Genomic DNA, 18800 nt, shown 5'->3' with positions numbered 1-18800 from the left:
GCCCCGGATCTCTCTTTTCCTCCTTTGCTCTGGAGGTCTGACCAGATTATAACACACCTGCTGGGGCTTATCAATATTTCCTTGTAAAAGATTTAAATAGTAAACATGTCTGCTCTTGGGTTCTTTCTCAGAAATATGTGCCTTTCATGGAACTCTGCATTTAGTAAAGATCTCCTGCGCATCCAGGGATCCCTGGCTCCAATCTCCCAAGAATAAAAGATGCTATTCTAGTTTGGTTTCTGTTGCTGTGACAAAACCAGCTTGGGGAGTAAAGCGCGTGTTGGACTTACAGGGTGCAGTCCATCATCAAGACGACCAGGGCAGGAACTCAAGGCAGAAACCTAGAGACAGGAACTGACTCAGAGATAGAGGAATGCTGTTTACTGACTTGTTCTCCCGGTTTGCAAGTTAGTTTTCTTATAAAGCCCAGGCCCACCTGCCCTGGGATGCATTGTTCATAGTGGGCTGGGCCCTCCCACATCAATCATCAATCAAGAAAATGCCTCACAACTATACCCACAGACCAATATGATGGGGGCATTCTCTCAACTGAGATTCCCACTTCTCACATGACTCTAGCTTGTATTGTTAGCAAAACCTAAGCAGTACAGATGCTATTCTGGCCCTTAAGATGAAAAGAGATGTAGTGGCTGGCATTCAAAGCCTATTCTAGAGGGATACATCACGCTCATTGTGACAAGACTCCAACATGCCTTGGTGTACTTGATTTGTTCCCTGGGAGCAGAGCAAGCTTCTACCTAGAGTAGAAGGGGGTGGGGTGAAAACAGGAGGAGGTGTGGTCACTGGAAATGGAGGTTGGAGAGAGGCTGGGGAAAAGAAGAGTTGAGTCCAGGAAGGATGGGAGCACTGCTGAGAAGGATTACTACTTTTAAAAGACTTGGGGCCAGAGATACTGTACAATTCTAGAACTTTTGCATAGCACACACAAGGCCCCGGATTCTATTCTCAGCACAGTGGAAAGGAAGAAAATGTTGATGTTCGAGCTGACCATATTTCCCTTCTGTTCTCCACACTGACCTGGAAAATTCCAGTACTTTCGTACTAATGTCAACAATAATCAGTATTTGGTCACTAATCATGATAAAGATCGTTGGGGCCATGTGGCCAAATCCCTGTATTCATGTTCTCTCTCAATCTCTCTCTCTCTCTCTCTCTCTCTCTCTCTCTCTCTCTCTCTCTCTCTCTCTCTCTCTCTCCCACACCCATACCCACATACAAAAACATACACATACATGAAGAGAGGGAGGAGAGGACAGGAGAGGGAGGAGGGGAGGAGAGGAGAGAAAGGGGGAGGAGAGGAAAGGAGAGGGAGAACAGGAGAGGGAGGAGAGGAGAGGGAGGAGAGGAGAGGAGAGGAGAGGAGAGGAGAGGAGAGGAGAGGAGAGGAGAGAGAGGAGAGGAGAGGAGAGGAGAGGAGAGGAGAGGAGAGGAGAGGAGAGGAGAGGAGGGGAGGGGAGGGGAGAGGAGAGGAGAGGAGAGGAGAGGAGGGAGGCAGTTGCTCCCTGTAACTGAGTCATCTCCTGGAAATCACACCTTCTCAACCCCTGCTTTGGAATCGCCTAGATCATCTAATAGTGTGACTTTCTAATTTTCCTCCTAACCAAGAGCTTTGAAAGCTTGTCCTGTGTGTGTCATAATGCCACCGCCAAGTGATGAAACCCTCTAGCAGATTCCCCACCTGGGTTAGTGCCCTAGCTCTCAGCCTCTCTCCAGAGCCTGCACAAGACTGATCACTTCCCTTCCGAAACACTCAAGGCTGGAGCAATGATGAGAGAAGCCGTGCTTCTTCTGCCAAGTGATTATTTAAGAGTAAAACATGGACCACAATCACTTCTTCTAATATATATATATACTTGAATCCAAGTTGTCTTTATACTAAAGTTAGTGACAATATCATATAGAAACAGGAAAATAGGGGCTGGGAGATGCCTCAATCATTAAAATACATGCCTCACAAACATGAGGACTTGAGTTTGGATCTCCAACACCCATACAAAAGTCAGGCATGGTGGTGTGCACCTATAACCCCAGCACAGTAGAGTGGAGCAGGAGGTGCTAGAATTTACAGTCCAGCCAGTTTAGGCAGATTGCTGACCTCCAGGATCAGTAGGCGACTCTGTCCTAGAGAGCACAGAGAAAGACAACCTGGTTCATTCTCTGCACACACACACACACACACACACACACACACACACACACACACATGCTGGTGCATCTTCACACATGCAGATGCACAAACACAAGGAAGAAACTTACAAAAATACAGAAACGTATACAAAAGAAAATATTGATTACATGTCCTTTCCTTATTTTCCCCGTGTTTGAAAAGGCTGCCTTAAAAGTACGTATCAACTTCCATGGCTTTCTTCAGTCATGCACTATCCCAACATCCCTATGTCCTTTAAGGGGTTCTAATTTTTATTTTTAATTTCTTCAGATTATGAGACACAATTGCACATCCTGTGGTTTACTGACTGCCTTCCCCCTACTTAAAAGCATTGATTCTCGTTGGTTTCCAGCGGCCTCAAGGAGGAGGGAGTGGGGACTTTTTATTTAATGGGAACAGAATTTTTAGCTTTATGAGATGAGCTCTGGAGAGGGCTGGTGAGGGCTGCACAGCATTATAGAATGCATTTGACAGCAGGGTAACATGCACTTAGAATGCTTAAGATGGCAACTCTCGTATCTACTAACCGTAATGAAAACATGGGAGAGAGGTTGATGCTAGCCAGCTTCTTCCTGCTGGTGTAACCCACCTGAATCCTCTGGTTTTTACCGACTGCACAGAAAGTCAATGGCATCACCGTGAGGAGAGAGCAGAGCTCCTATTTCCCGTTTGTTTTGCAGCCCCGAGTCCCCGTTGCTTCTCGGCAGCGTAAATGCAAGACTGAATTGCCCTTGTATCCAGGACACGGTAGCACTGGGTTGATAGATTACTCAGCAGTAATGCTTCCAGGTCTGCTCTATGAGGGTCAGCAGGTTTGCAGCGGGTGAAGGTAACAGTGGCAGTGAGTATCTGTGAGGAGATAGATTCGAATCTGGGAAATATAGTCATGGGTTGCAGAGCGATACTGGCAGAGGAAAGAACTGTCTCATCCAGGGGGGGAAAATACATATTTTAGAGGTCCAGAGCAGACTGAATGCTTCTCCTTCGGAGATATAAATTGCTGCAGGAAGAAAGTCATTTTCACCTCAGTGACTCAGGGTAGGATTGCTCTGAGTATCTGCCACTTATCTCCCTCTTATTTCAATTTAGCAAACGATGCTCTTCTTAGTCATACGCCTTAAGGCATAAATAAAAAGCAAACAGAGTCGATAAGAAGCCTGCAAAGACTTACCAGCTCTACAAAACCAGGCTGGAAATGTTTAAAATAAATCAATATCTTAAAACATTTAAAAGAAATCAATCGTAGCATCTATGAGCAAGAGATGGCAAGAATTATCTTGGAAGACACTGGTCAGGAGACGGTCTGCTACTAAAGCCAGGCTCAAACCCAGCCTGGCTGTCACTAACCTTGAACACACATCTCTTTCAGTACCAGCTGGTTTTCTTCATCCTTTTAAATCTAGTCTTACATCTTTCAACTTTATTTTACATGAAAGCTATCTCTCTTCAAAGCCACCTTAAGTTAACCTTTGTTAAAAGACAGAGGGAGTGTCCTCCCAAAATAGCTTGATTTGAGACAATCTGTCCTTTCATAACTTGTCCCTTTTTCTCAGTGTGTGTGTGTGTGTGTGTGTGTGTGTGTGTGTGTGTGTGTGTATTTTTGCTGCATTCACCTGTGCATGCAGAGGTCAGAGATTGACTTTATATCTTCCTTGATTGGTTCCTACCTCATTTTTTGAGATAGAGTCTTCATCTTCTTTCCTAGACAAGTTGGCCAACGAGCCCCAGGGATCCTCTTGGTTCTTATTCCCTAGCACTGTGGTTACAGGCACATGCAACCATGTCTTGCTTTTTATGTGGGTGCTTGTTGACAGAGATTTCTGTCCCACCCTGTCCTGCAGCCGTTCAGTCCCAAAGAAACACACAGAGGTCGACATTAATTATAAACTGTGTTAGCTCAGGTTTCTTATTAACTAATTCTTACATTTTAAATTAGCCCATAATTCTTGTCTGTGTTAGCCATGTGGCTTGGTACCTTTATCAGTGAGGCATTCTCATCTTGATTCCTCTGTGTCTGGGTGATGACTCCAGACTCAGCCTTTTCTCTTCCCATAATTCTCCTGTTCTGGTTGTCCCACCTATACTTCCTATCTGGCTACAGGCCAATCAGCATTTTATTAAAGCAATTCAAGCAACAAATCTTTACAGGAGAGAAGACCATTATCCCATAGCCCTTCCCATACCCCTTGTTTTTTTTTTTTTCAAAACAAAAACTCTAAAGCTAATTTCCTTTGTTTAGCTTTTTTCCTGACTATTATCCATAGCAACTTGAAATCAATACTTTAAACAAAGAAAAACATTCATAATCCATTTTGTTGGGAACGTGGGTGTTGTTTCCCAGGATACTTCCTGCTGATTGGGGGGGGGGGGTACTAATAATCTTATGGGGACCTAAAGAAAATTTAGAATTATGATCAAGTCCTCACTGGAATATTCTGTAAGGCTTGATCATCTCAGCCAGCAGTCTTGAAACTGTTCTGGATGTAGAACTCAAGACATCTGGGCCTTCTGCTCCTATTGCAGATTTCTCAGCGGGGGCGGGGGGGTCTTCCTTGATCAAATGTGCTTTTCTTAACCCAGAATGAATCCACAGCCTCTCATTTCCTGTGGAAACAAAAGCAAAAACATCTTCTCCAAAGTAACATAACTTTTGACTTAAAATTGAAGTCAAGGCATTTTCAAAATATGTATGTTGGATTAACCCAGTAACATTTATAATTAAACGTCTTTCAGCAGCTGTTGCTCCTTCCTCAGCATTCAAACAATTCAAAGGCAACACAATAACATACAGTGTTCAGACTCTATGTGTCTTTTCCATCTTTACATGACTTTATTTTAAGCTCTATTTTTTTCTTTTTCTTTTTAATTTTTGGGTTTTTGAGACAGGGTTTTTCTGTGTATCTTTGGCTGCCCTGGAAATCACTCTGTAGACCAGGCTGTCTTTGAACTCACAGAGATCTGCCTGCCTCTGCCTCCCAATTGCTGGGATTAAAGGTGTGTGCCACCACACCCAACTTCTCTCTCTCTCTCCCTCTCTCTCTCTCTCTCTCTCTCTCTCTCTCTCTCTCTCTGTCTGTCTTTCTCTCTGTCTCTGTCTCTTCTCTCTCTCTCACCCCCCTTTTTAAGGACTTCATCCTTTTTCTTTTCTTTCCCAAGCCTACATATACTTTTAAACAAATTGTAAACCATTTAGAGGTTTTCTTCATCTTCTAATCTATCTTTACTGTATATCTCTTTTTCTGACCACATGAGTCTTTAATTTGCTAAGCGATATGGCTAGGATTAAAGCCGTGGCTGATGGCTGGATCTACCCCACTCCTTAGCTTTCTGAGAGTCTAGCCTCATGATGGAGGTACTAGACAGAGCCATGTTTACTGTCAACAGATGCTGGAGATCCAAACTCAAACTCCATGCCTGTGCGGAAACACTTCATTAACCAAGCCGTCTCCCTAACCCTAGGTTGCATATTCTATTTGATTATCTACCGGTCTCAATGAGAAAATGAGATTTGATAAAAAATACTTGCCTTACAGAAGTATTGTATATGCTAAAGGGTGAATAGCCCCTCATCTCCTTTTTAACCGCTACTTGTGTTTTGGGGAATCTTTGGTTAATACTCAGTCTAATGATGGTCCTGATCATTTGGCTATTGCCTCCGGCCTGTTAATTCCAGGAGACCACAAAGGTTTCTGTTACTCAACATGCACCTGGAATGTAGTATTACTAGGTGTTCAATAAATATTTGTCATCTGGATCATTAAGCATACGGTTTGCCTATAACCGTAATGTTACACATAACACCAAAACACAGTTATTGGAAAGTGTAAGTTGGATGAGACGCTGTTGTTTTGATCATATCAGTTATCTACTAATTTCTGCTGAGTCAAGGAAAAAGTAATTTATACAAATGCCTGTGATAGTTAGTGTTAACTGTCGGTTTGACAAAGCCTAGAATCACCCGGGAGATGGGACTCTGAACAAACCTTTAGGGGATTCTCTTAAGTCTATTGATGTAGGAAGGCTCCTCTTAATTGTGGACGGCACCATTTCATGGGTTGGATCCTGGGCCTTTATACTGTAGCCTTGGTGTGACAAGCTACTTCAAGATGCTACTGTTGGTGACGGACTGCACATTGAACTTGAAGCTAAATACACCTTCCTTCCCTTCCTTCCTCCTCTCTCCCTCCCTTCCTCCCCTCTCTCCCTCTCTCCTGCCCTCCCTTCTTTCCATTACTTTCATCCTGGTAATTTTATTACAGTAGCAGAAAAGAAACCAAAGCAAGGCTTACAACTTGAGAGACACTGTCACCCTGTCATACCTTTCTGTTCTTCACACCTTCCCTGTGAAGAAGAGAAGGCAGACAATTGTTCCCGGGGCCTGGTGCTGGCCAGTGTGTCTTCACCCAGGAACAGTGTCACCCCGAATAACACAAGAGCTTGAGGAATAAGTTCAGATTCACACTTCTCATTATCACCCTTTCCTCTTTCTTCTGATGGAGTCAGAAAATCACAGCCACACTCTCCAGGCCTCTGCTAGTGAACCTGGCAGCTGGCTCTTTAGCCAGGCTCTCCAGGGACCCTGGGTCCTTTTGCAATGATGCTTAAAGCCTGTGGCCCTAAGGAAGCCCTCAGCAAGTATGCCCTTGAGCTCTGCCGGGAGGAACCAGACTGTCATTGCCAGTATCAGGGTCTTTTCTGTGGAGCTCCAAGCTGAACTAGCAACTCTTTATTCCTAGCCCTGCTAATTCTAAGGCCCAGACTCTCACAGGAGCCTGAACCCAAGATGGCCCTTTGACATTGGTGATTCCAGTACCAGGAAGGGTGCCTCTTAACAGACTCCTTTTCAATTTTCTTGATTACAGCTATGCAAATCAAGGCTTCTCTGAGGTTAGGAAAAGTCCTGGGGGGTCACCTAAGTCAGCTCAACCTCCTTCCTCCATAGCTACACACCCCCAAGGGTAAGCCAGGAGCTGGTTACAAATACAGATTCTAGACCTCGCCCCACAGGTCCTGATTCAATTTATGCCTGGAGACCAGTGTCTTCAGGGATCTCTACTCTGACCCCATGAGATTTTTGAGAGCAATTTGTCACTGGTCCAAACTCGAGGAAGTTCTGCCCTGCAGTGAGAGCAACACCACAGGTTCCAAGCTGGGTTTTGTTTTTGTTTCTGGTTTTTTTTTTCCTCCAAAGATCAATGTCAAAGGAATTCCCACTGGGTATGATTACACCCATCGTGGGGTGCACAGGAACAATTAATCTCAGAGCTAAATTTAGCTAGGATGGGAGGGACTATGAACTGTCAGATGGGCTCCAGGTGCACTGTCATGTTCTTGCATACAAATCATAGGCCTGGGAGGGCTGCCAGGAGAAGGGTAGAGTAGAGGGAGTAGCCTGCTGGAGACACAGAAGCCCGAAAGGCAGTGACTCCTGCCTCCAGCCCAGCTCTAGCCCACTAGAGTCTACTGATTTGCCTAAGATGGAGGCATGGGCCTCTGGGGTTTGCAGGCTACGGGTAAGTGTTTTATACTGTAATACCAGACGTGCCAGGGAGGCATCTCTGCTCACAACTGGAGACTCCACTGGGTGACTTTGAACTATTGACCTTGAATTGGAAGGTGGCAGTGCTACCCTTGTCCAGGAGACAAACAGATTTTAATTGTTTTTAAACTCTGGAGGATGTTTAAAATGGACTCCCCATTTATTCTCCCATCTCTGGTTATCTTTTAAAATTTGCAACTTCTTACATATCTTTAAGAAGTAAAAAGGGACGTAGAAACCGAGGGAGCCAGGTTTGGTAGCATAAGCCTTTCATCCCAGCGCATGGATGGCAAAGGCAGGCAGAGCTCTGAGTTCAAAGCCAGCCTGGTCTACTTAGAGTGCTGCTTACTGACTTTCTCCCCATACTTGTCCAGTCTGTTTTCTTACTGCACCCCGGAATACCAGTGCAGGGGTTGCACCTCCCACAGTTGGCTAGGTTCTCCTCTATCAATCATCAATTAAGAAAATGGGCACTACAGACTTGCCTATAGGCCCATCTTTTTTATTTAAATAACATTATTTTTTCATTTATTTTACACACTGACCTCAAATTCCCCTCCCTCCTCTCCTTCTGTTCCCCCCCTCTTCCCATCTACACCCCTCCTCACCCACCCCGCCTCCTCCATCTCCATTCAGAAAGGGGCAGACCTTCCACAGCCTTGAAACAAAGCTTAGCGCGTCAAGTTGAGGCAGGACCTAGCTCCTCCCTTACTTCACAGCTGGGTGAGGGAATCCAGCGTAGGGAACATGTCCACCCTATAGGCCCACCTTAGGGAGGCATTTTCCCAATGGAGAATCCTTTTCCCAATTGACTTCAGCTTGTGTCATCAGCATGTTATGTGCAGAGTCCCAGGTCCTGCTGGAGGAGGATGCTCGGTGATTTAAATAAATCAATATTAAACATGCGATAAAGGAAACACAAATCCTGCCCTTGTTCTCTTACATCATGGGAAAGGCAAAGCCCAGGCTTAGGCCCGCCCCTTGTGAATGCATCCTTGAGATGACAGCTGGCCAGCTGTGACTCTGTTCACACTCCCTGCATGGCCTCCATCAGAATCACTGTGGTGCACAGACTACTGCGGATTCCACCATCAGAACCCAGGCCTGGGGAACCTGTATTCACAATGTTCTAGGTGGTCCTCAGATATGCTGGGGTTTGACATCTGTTGCCTTGACTGCTGAGAGCTCTCATGAGGCCTTCTGGCTTCCAAGGCTACAGTTTTTACCATTATCTCAGGGTCTCTGCGGTTCTGTACACAAGTTCACTTTAGACACATAAAAAAAAAATGGGGCATGGCTCTGTGCACACTGATTGCTGGGCTGCGGTCAGCCTTCCGTAGTACTCAATACATGTCCATGAAAACAGCAAGAGCAGAGGGGTTCTCCTCCTTGCTCTTAATCTGGTTAGACCCAGTGACAAAACGCCCAGTGCCTATTCTGCACATGGCAGTGATTTCCATAGGAACTGCTAATTAGGAAGCGTGGAGTTCCTTGATGATTTAAAATGTGGACAAAAGCTCCTCAAAGAGTAGCCTTGAGCTATGGCTATACTCTGTGTGCTGGAATACATCTATGTAGATACACCCCATCCTGGGGAGAAAAGCCAACTGGTTGGCTAGTCTGGGAAACTAAACTTGAACACCTGATTTCCCTTGTCTTGTTCTCTGAGCTTGGATTTCTGTGAGGTCAAGCAAGCAGCAAGGAGCTGAATTAGCCTTAACGGGCCAAGATGGAAGATTGTGAGAGAAGAAACTAGTTACTGATGGTTTACTGAGACCATCACCAGAGTGCTGAGCCACACGGACTATCACTTCCTCAACTCCAACTCTCAGCCACCTTGATCGTTTTGCCTCCCTTCCCTATTGAGGCTGTGAGATTTTGTTTTGGGGTGCTAGGGTCAGGCAGAAGCAACTCTCACGGTCAGAGGGTCTCCACTGATAGAGCACAAACTAAGACCAGCACCCAGCTGAATGAGTTCACCCTTCCCCTAACTAGGTTAACGTATCTAGAACATTATTTCCCCACAAACATACCTAGGTTTCCATCTCTTCAGAATGCTCAGATTTGGTATCAAGGGAGGCTTGAAGGCTTTACTGAGAAATCTAAGTGCTCCTTCCCCAGAACCCCCATGAGCCATGAGAGTTTACTAACTGTATTCCTATGAATTCCTGGAATAATTAAAAATTTCTCTACCTATTTTCTAGGAGATGTTGGCATCACAAAACACAAAAATGATATCACCTATCATTTCCCACCTGACTGATGAGAGGAAGTCAATGGAAAACGGAGCCCTGCTGCCTCTGCCACAAGCAATCGCTCAACCTCAACTGTGTCCCCCAAAGCCAGCTTCGGCCAGGCACAGTGGAGTGAACACCTACAGGTCATTTGCTCCAGACGGTTTGGGAATTCTGACTCCATCAGATGAGCAAGGACTAGAGACAGAACCACTGTCCACAGGGGACAACCTGGGCAGAGGCCCCCACAGAGGGTTCTCATCTATCACCATCACTGCACGACGCGTGGGCCCTCCGGCCAACTCCTTGGTATGGGACACTGTTAGGGACTCACTATGTCCCAATTGCAGGGCCAAGGATGCTTTGCTCCAAGAACCCCCAGCTCTGGCCAGTGGTACCCATCTATGTCAGCACAACGGATCCTTCACCTGTACAGAGTTCCCCAGCAGTGGCTCTGTAGAGGGGATGAAGGTGCCCCAGGCTCATACGAGGCTGTGTGCAAGGCAGGAGTACTGGATCACCCACATGGGTGACAAAGAGGACAGTTTTTCTTCAGACAGTTCACCATCAAGAAAAGTACCACTGGTGTTCAGTTCATGTGTCCACCTCCGGGTGTCACAGCAGTGTCCCAATGCCATTTACTATTTGGACAAATCGCTTTCTGTCCCCCTTGAGCAACCTCAGACTGCTAGCCCCAAAATCCACAGGTCTGTCCTGTCTCTCAGCCTCCGCTGTAGTTCCCACAGGTTAACAGCAGATGGCGTAGACAGCACAGCTAATGGCGAGCCAATCAGCAGAGCCCTGCCGCAGGCGCTCCTGGAGGGAAAGCAGGACCTCCTAGGTCCACAATTGGGCCAGCCTCAGGAAGGTCACTGGAAGGAGAGTCCAGCATTGGTGCCAGTACATTTGGGGAGTGGTACATGCCCTCGGACTAGCTCCCCTCCTCTGGAAAAAGTCAAATTTGCAGATGTGAGAAGGAACCAGGTCCCAGTAAGAAAGGAGAAAGAGGAGCTTGCAACATGTACCACTAGCAGCCATGCTGACCGACTCTTCATCCATATTCCCGGCTGGAGTTACCGGGCAGGTGAGTAGATGTCCCCTTGCTGGAGGGGTCCCAATGTCAGTGTTGGGCTAAGAGAGAGCTGTTGATTTTCTTCTGTTCACCCATCCCAGTAGAGTGTTCACAGTGAGCATTTGGTTGTCTCTGCCTCAAATCAACAACTCCTGAGCTGCTGCTGAAGTCTGATTGGGAACCTGTTCTCAGATGAGACACGTAGAGATAGTGAGAGACCTTCACTCAGGTTCCCCGTCCCAGAAAGAGAGTGTCAGGCCACAGGCACCCCATAGCAAACAGTGGCTCCCATAGCAGCTGGAATAGAACGTGCTCACGTCACATGACAGAGCAGGGTAAGTCAAATAAAATGCCACCCCACCCAGATTAAAAAAAAAAAAAACTCTTCAGGGGTCCAACACCTGAATGTTGAGGGATTGTCTAGAATTCTAAGGTTTTCCACTTTTCAATCATGCCATTGATAAATGTGTTAGCTTCAACATTTCAAAACTGCACCTGGGTTCTATAATGAAATGAAGCATACGTGTGTTTGTGTGTGTGCATTTGTGTGTGTGCGCGTGTGCGCATATGTAATAATTACAGCATGTTTTCTAATGGGAGAGTTGGACTGTTCCTTCCCAAACAGCAGCAAAAGGAATCGTGTGTCCTGAGCTGTGTCTGGAGGATCCTGGCTGGGATTTGTTTCTATTTCTGCCATTTCAGGGCCAGACAGACTCTCCCAGGTGGGCTTCCCTGAGACCCCTTGGCTTTCAGGAGAGGAAGTGAGTCTGTCAGAGGGAGGGAAGCAGCACAGATTTCTCTGTCTCTTAGTAAACTTCTATTTCCAGTCCTGTACTTTCTGTGAGAGTGACTGCTTTATGAGTCATAGACTTTCCACTTGGGGAAAATATTTCAAAGAAATAATAGCAAAACTGAAAACGCAGCATATGCGTAATAATTTTATAGTATGAATTTTTGTCCATTAAGGGTTTATTAATTAATAAAAAATGACCGTGAAACACTTAAAACTATAATGCGTGTGGAAATGTTAAATGGTGCAGTTAGTTTTAACAAGGGTAGATATATTGGCTGCTGAGAGATCTGTAAAGGAAGTTCGATATAGCTTTTGAATTGATTGAATGATTGCAATGCCAGAATCAACAGGCTCATTGCATGCAGGAAGACGCAAACAGCCATTCCGCATTACAGAGATAAACTCCGCGTTAGTATTTAAGGCAACCGCTCAAGCTGGGCACTTCATCTTCCTTATTGATGACGATTCCAGAAATAGAGAAACTGCACTCTGTGGTGAGCACGACTTGACGCTCTGTCTCATGGTATAGAATAATCACTTTGATTTTTAGAAAATTTTACCACAGGCTCTTTAAAAATAACTGGAGCCAGATCACAAAACATCCATCTCGGAGCAGAGTGGCTTCCCTCTGGCTTCATAAAGAGGCTGGCTGTTGCCGTAAAGGGTTTGCTTAGGTGGGTTAGGGGAGGTCAGTTCTGCCTCCTGCGGGGCTGACATCCATCAGAATAGTAATGTATTGTAGAGACTCACGTTTAGAGCCTGACTCTAAATTACGGGGCCTTGTCCTATCATTTGAAGAAAGCTACAAAGACTCAGGGAGCCCTGAGCACATTCTCTTATTTTCTAGCTCAATGAATGTGGACAGCAACACCCACCACTCTGAGCTTGTATTGTTCACTCAGTAATTAGTGTTGGTGAATGTCTTCAAGCTTAATGCTATTTCCCATTCTCTATCAGCCCCAGATGGACCTTTGGAAGGGAAGAAGTACCGTGTGAGTGTCAGCAATTTCTACCTGAATATCCAACAACCACAGAAAACATCAAGGATTGAGGAGATGGGCAAAGAAACAATTCCTAACCCTCAGGCCCAAAGGAAAGCAGAGACCCATGTGTCTTTTAGAGAGTGGTGTTCCATGAAAAGAGAGGCTAGTTTGGTGTTTGGGCCAGGTGTCTCTGTTGAGGATGTGCACACACACATGCATTTACCTACCTGGTTTGCATATTACTCTCATCTCTTCCTACACTAATTTTCAGTGAGTGACATTTCTTGTTGAATAATGAGAAAGCCTGCTGCAGAATTCCTGTCCGCCATTTACGAGCATGAGTGGCAACCCACTAGTTCTAATGATCCCATTCTGTCCTGGTAGAGGGCACGCCATCATCCCAGGGTGCACTTGCAAGCTCAGCTGCGACCCTCACAGAGCCTTTTAGCCTAATGCAAGTACTCTCAGACCGTGGAGATGCTCATTAAGACTCAGAGGACCTGTGCATCTTGCTGTCTGTAACTGGAACTGTATCTGAGGCATTCTTGATGGCTTCCTATGGCTACACACACTATTAACGGGCATCATCCTTCATAGTGTCCAGAGCCAACTCCTTTCATCTAAACCCCTTTCAAGCAGGAGTCCCTCTGAGCTTGCTTTGCTGACATCCAGCTGCCTTTGTAGATGCTGCGTGGGAGAGTCCATAGACAAAGTCAAGACAGTTTTGGCCGTAGTCATTAGGTCACTGGGTAGAAAGTTCTACAGATGTTATTCTTGGGTAAGCCTTGAAGAGATGCATGCACTCCGGAAGACTCCTGAAATGAGGAGAGATGAGTTACATGCAGCCACATCATGTAAAACAGAAGATAGTCCCGTCTGCCTGGGACAAAACATTCCTGCAGCCACATGGGCGCCTGCTTCTCCTTGGGAGTGAGGTTAAGAATCGGTTTTCTTTTTGCATACATCGTTGGTCCTTGGTGCTCTGTCTTCACTGTTAGTGAGCATCCTGCTGGCACCATCGAGGTAAAAACCATACAAATCTCTGCCCCGTAGCGAGGTCTTTCCCCACTGTTACTACCCTTGTACTTATTATCAGCATCATGAATAATCATGGTGTGTGCTATAAAAATCCACAGTACCAGACCTTGGTTTATAGCCACTATTTTAAATCATCTAGACAGTTCTGCAGGGAACATATCAGTTAAGCTTCTTTTATAGACAAGACAAACAAGGCTTGAAAATTAAATGACTTAACCAAGTCCACGTATCCATTCAGTGCCAAAGCTGTGCCCATGACTCCTACTGTGTCCTTGCCATCAACAATCCTCAGCACAGTAGTCCGGCATTGATGGGGCCCAGTAGTGGGCCCGTCTCTACTGTCACCGTAGAAGGTGGTATTTGAAGACTGCTTAAGAACATATCTTGGGGTGGTGGCCAGTGGGCTACAAATGGGTTTCTGTGTTATTGATTTGGCTAAAACTCATTAGCTCAGAGATCTCTTTCTATCTGAAATCCGGGTCTTGGTGCCACTCTGTGGGATTTCATATTGATCTGAATGGTTCTGACATGACATCGCTGTGTGTATGATTGCTCCACTATTGATTATGATACACTAAGTATTGCCTAGTTTGTTTTGTCCTGTGGTTCAGCTCTGAAGCTCCCTTCATTCCTGAGACATCCAAGTAGACAGAGAGCAAGATACGATGTTAGATGATATTGAAGAAAAGACTAAGGAATGTTCTGCCCACACCTGCTTGCCCGACTTCCTGCTTTGTGGTGGGACTTCTGGTGACTGCACATGCCAGTGGTTCTCAACCTGTGGGTCGCAACCCCTTGGGGTTACATATTGAACATTTACATTACAATTCATAACCGTAGCAAAACTACAGTTATGAAGTAGCAATGGAATACTTTTATTGTTAGGGTCACTGTAACATGAACTGTATCAAAGGGTCATAGCATTAGGAAGGTTAAGAACCACTGCTCTAAAGGCACTAGTCTGCGTAGCTGGAAGGGAGACGCTCCTGCCAGGCCACCACATGGATATCAAGTCTGTTTGTGTTCTGAGGCGTGAGGTGTCTATAGTGAGCGAGCTTCATTTTGTTTATGCATCAGGCTTACCTGAGAAGAAAATGGCCTCCTGGATCCAGGGGGACTTATTTCTAGAGGGCTTGGAAGGCTTGGGAAGAAACTCTATTTTGAAAATGTATTTCCTCCCTCTGATGATCTAGACTTATATGAAGCAACCTGTAGTTCTTTTTTCTTCTCCCCTTACTCTTCTTTCCCCTTCATTCCCCCTCTCTTCTTTTTTCCTCCTTTCTCCCCATCTCTTTCCCTCTCCTCTTCTTACATCCTCTCCACTCTCTTCCCTTTCCCTCTCTTCTCTGATGTGGGATTCCACACTGTGTGCTGTGAATACCATTGGTTAATAAAGAAACTGTCTTGGGCCTGCACAGGGCAGAATAGAGGTAGAAGGGGAAAACTAAACAATGCTGGGAGAAAGAAGGCAGAGTAAGGAGCCACCACCATGGACAGACACGCAGAACCTTGCTGGTAAGCCATAGCCACGTGGCGATACACAGATGAATAGAAATGGTTTAATTCAAGATGTAAAAATTATGTATAAATATGCAAAATCTAATAGGTCAAGCAGTGATTTTATGAATACAGTTTCTGAGTGATTATTTCTGGAGTCTGGGCTGCCGGGAAATGAATGAGTGGCCTCCTACTACACTACTTCTCTCCTTCTCACTATTCCTCTCACCCTTCTCCTCCTCTTACAAAGGAAAGTGTATCCATCTTCACAGACCCTCTGATTTGTATGGCATTTACTCAGCTTTGCTGTTCTGGTGGGAAAGCACTGTGATGCATTGACTGTTTTGGCTGTTGCCAATAAAACTTTATTTACAAAGGCAAATGGTATGCCAGACATAGTCTGCCTGTAATTCACTGATTTCTGATCTAGAACTTCTTGCCAGTATTGTATCCTATGTTTTTAGAACTCTGACTCTGACGGGAAGATCAATGGAAAGTCTGTATCCTAGGGAGTGCTTGTGAGAATGACCTGAATTGAAGGAAGAGGGAGAAGGCATGAATGGATAAGGAAGGCACTCTCTGGACAGACAAAACAAGGCCATAGCAACCTCAGGGGTGGGAATAGTCCTTCAGCGTTGCTCTGAGCTGGAGCAAGAGGGCTGGGACTTTGGATCCCAGGGAATAGATGTGACCTTGAATGAGGAGCTTCACTTACTGGCTAGTTCTCTAAGGTGGACTGATAAGGAATGTCTACCCAGAGTGTGCTGTGCAGTGCATGTCAGAGCTGGCCTCTCTGCCATTTTCCACTGAAAGAAGTCAGGGGTCTTCCTAGGTTCCACCTAGGACAGGACTGTAGTGGGCTATGGACTGTCATCCTCTCACCATAGAAAGATAGCAGCGAAATATTCCCTCCAGTTGACCTCTATTCATTCACTCGACTGTGAGAATGGACCCACAGCCTTGCTTGTTTGTTTTTTAAAATTTCGTATACATTTTAAGCTAAAATATAATCACTTCACATTTCTCCCTTCCTTTTCCTCTAGCCCCTCCAAAGTTCCCTTCCTCCAACTACTTCCATTCTCAAATTGATAACCTCTTCTTCCCTGAGTATTCTTGTTACACCCCCCCACACGCATACCAAAAACTCCCCACAAAAACACGACAATATCACTAGACATGCTAGCTCGAAGGGGCAAAGTCTCAAGTCTCATAGGGTAACACCTATGAGTTACAGACAAATGCTGATTGCTGAGAGAGGAAGAATTAGCCTCTGCAAAGGGAGCAGAGCTATCCCTTTTGGTTGTACAGCATAAAGTGGTCAGCCTTGAAACTATATCTATACATATATATGTATATATACGTATATATATGTGTATATATATATATATATACAAACAACACAAAATGGACTCAGCAGAGGCATGTTTTGTAGGTGAGCCAGCAGGGCTTGCCAATGGACCAGATGGATTGTCAGCTTTAGGGATTGGGCTATCCAGCATCATGTACGTCCCTCTGGATGTCCTGAGGTTGTTGCTGTCTGCAGCACTTCCCAGTGAGATTGCCACTAACACTACAGCCACAATCTGTCCATCTGATAAGGTGTGTGCATGTGTGTAAACAGTCTTAGGTTGGTATTTTCTTACCTTTTCTGAAGCAAGAATGGGGGGAAATGAGTTTTTGTTTGTTTTGTTAGCCATAGCATAAGACAGGGGCTGTTTGAGTGTGTATGTGAATGCACATAGAAACTGGAACCTCCTCTCACTCAACAGTTTGAAGAGAGCAGGTGTCAGCAGTGACTCAACGCAATCCCACAACCATTGATGTCCGTTTGTACAATGTCCCCCAGCTACTTCTATAAATAGTGACAGAGCTGAGAGTTGGAAAAGAAACTGTGCAACCCACAAAGCCCAAATATCTGTCACCTGGGTCTTTTGAGAAAAGATGCCTCTCCTGTTCAAGCATAATCTTCTTAGAAACGTAGATCATTTGCCTACAAGGTCCTCCTCATTTCAGTGGGAGAGGTCAACCAGATGGTCGCTTGAATTCTTCTTTCCTAGTGCATTAATTCATTGTGGAGGGAGCAAGGCTGGGGTTTTCTATCATAGTAGCAGTCAGAAAAACGGTATTTCCAGGGTAATTCTCAGAAGCTCATTGGAGTGATGCCCAAGCAAAGGGAGACATGCTTTTGTCTCTGACCCCCACCCACCATTGACTCTAGAGCTACCTCATAGCTTCTGGCCAAAGCCTGTCTAATTCTCTCTTGTTCTTTTCCTATTTCCTGCACTGTTCATCACGGCAGTCATCCCAGATGGCCCTTTTATTGACAGCCACAAAGTCTGCCACTGTGTGACAGTCACCATTGTCACTAAGGATTGGGGCATCTGATCAGCTCTAGCACCTTCTGGTGCCTCCATACCAGAGTTCTGCACACCTGCACACCCGTTCTCATCCCCCTCGACTTACTGTGTCAGCACTGGCTTTAGGCACCGGGCTGCTCTCTGATTCTATGGTGCTGAAACAAAACTCAGGTGTGTAGGTGAGTGTTTTAATATGACCCCTTTACTCACCAGAGGCTCTCTTCCTTCTAGGTTGCATACTCTGAAAAGGCAGGAACTGTGTGAGCCATTGTTCTTACCATACAGACCACCATGGGGCTCAGAGTAGATAGTCAGGGTCTGGGTGCTAGGTGGAGAGCAAGATATTCTGATGAGCCAACAAAGCAGCTCATGTGACATCAGGGGCACTTAAATGCCCTGTGTCTCTTCCCTTGTACCACCTCTCCTCACACCTGAACCTAACAACCGGGGAAGGAAGGGAGCCATGTAAGACTCACCACCAACAGGTAGGTTGTGAAAACTCCAGACTCCCCAGTTGGTTTGCAAATTGGGAAGTGAGGATCTCCAAACTGTTTCCTCTGAGAAGTCAGCCAGAAGAATCAAATATTACCATGGAGAACGTTTGTCAAAATTCAGATGGTTAAATGAATGTGGGGAAAGAGGAAACACTGAGATGTATTACACGAAGATGTGAAAGGTTTTAAGTTTTAAGTCATGTTTGTTTCATCATTGATAGGTCTTCATAAGGTGGGGTTGTCAAATACACTACTCAGATTACTCCATCATCTCCAAGGAGCCAAATTTGCCCATTTTCATCACCCACTCTAGAAGACAAGACCCATTTCTCCCCACACTCCCTGCGTGCTTTGTTTCTGAGCAACACCTTCCATTGTGTGAATGGGCTGTGTCTCTACAATGTCAGTGTCAGGGAGAAAGTCGTTACTAATGCTCCATTTGTTCAAGTTTGCCAAGGATTCATAAAGAGAAACGGATTCAAGAACAGAAGACTGACCAGATAATGGTCTGGATTTTTTTAATTAGGAAACAGTAGAAGCAGCTGTCTAGACAGGAATGAGTCACAACCGTGGTGAGGGCCACCAGCAGAGGTACCATGGGCTCT

General features: G+C 45.4%; 1 protein-coding gene across 2 annotated transcripts in view; it reads left to right on the top strand.

Moving 5' to 3' along the window:
- Positions 1–18800, top strand: part of C1H10orf90 (chromosome 1 C10orf90 homolog) — an 86875-nt gene that overhangs the window by 6390 nt on the left and 61685 nt on the right. The window contains exon 3 of one of the 2 annotated variants that reach the window (XM_038313368.1): positions 9932–11045. In XM_038313368.1, the coding sequence (XP_038169296.1) occupies positions 9932–11045 (1114 nt within the window). Of the gene's footprint in view, positions 1–9931; positions 11046–18800 lie in introns of those variants that run through there. The other variant, XM_038313377.1, reaches the window with a different exon arrangement.

Source organism: Arvicola amphibius, chromosome 1 (assembly GCF_903992535.2).
Source record: "Arvicola amphibius chromosome 1, mArvAmp1.2, whole genome shotgun sequence".
In the NCBI taxonomy this organism is placed as follows: domain Eukaryota; kingdom Metazoa; phylum Chordata; class Mammalia; order Rodentia; family Cricetidae; genus Arvicola; species Arvicola amphibius.
The sequence above is the reverse complement of the archived record's forward strand: the minus strand, read 5'-3'. Positions and strand labels throughout refer to the sequence as shown.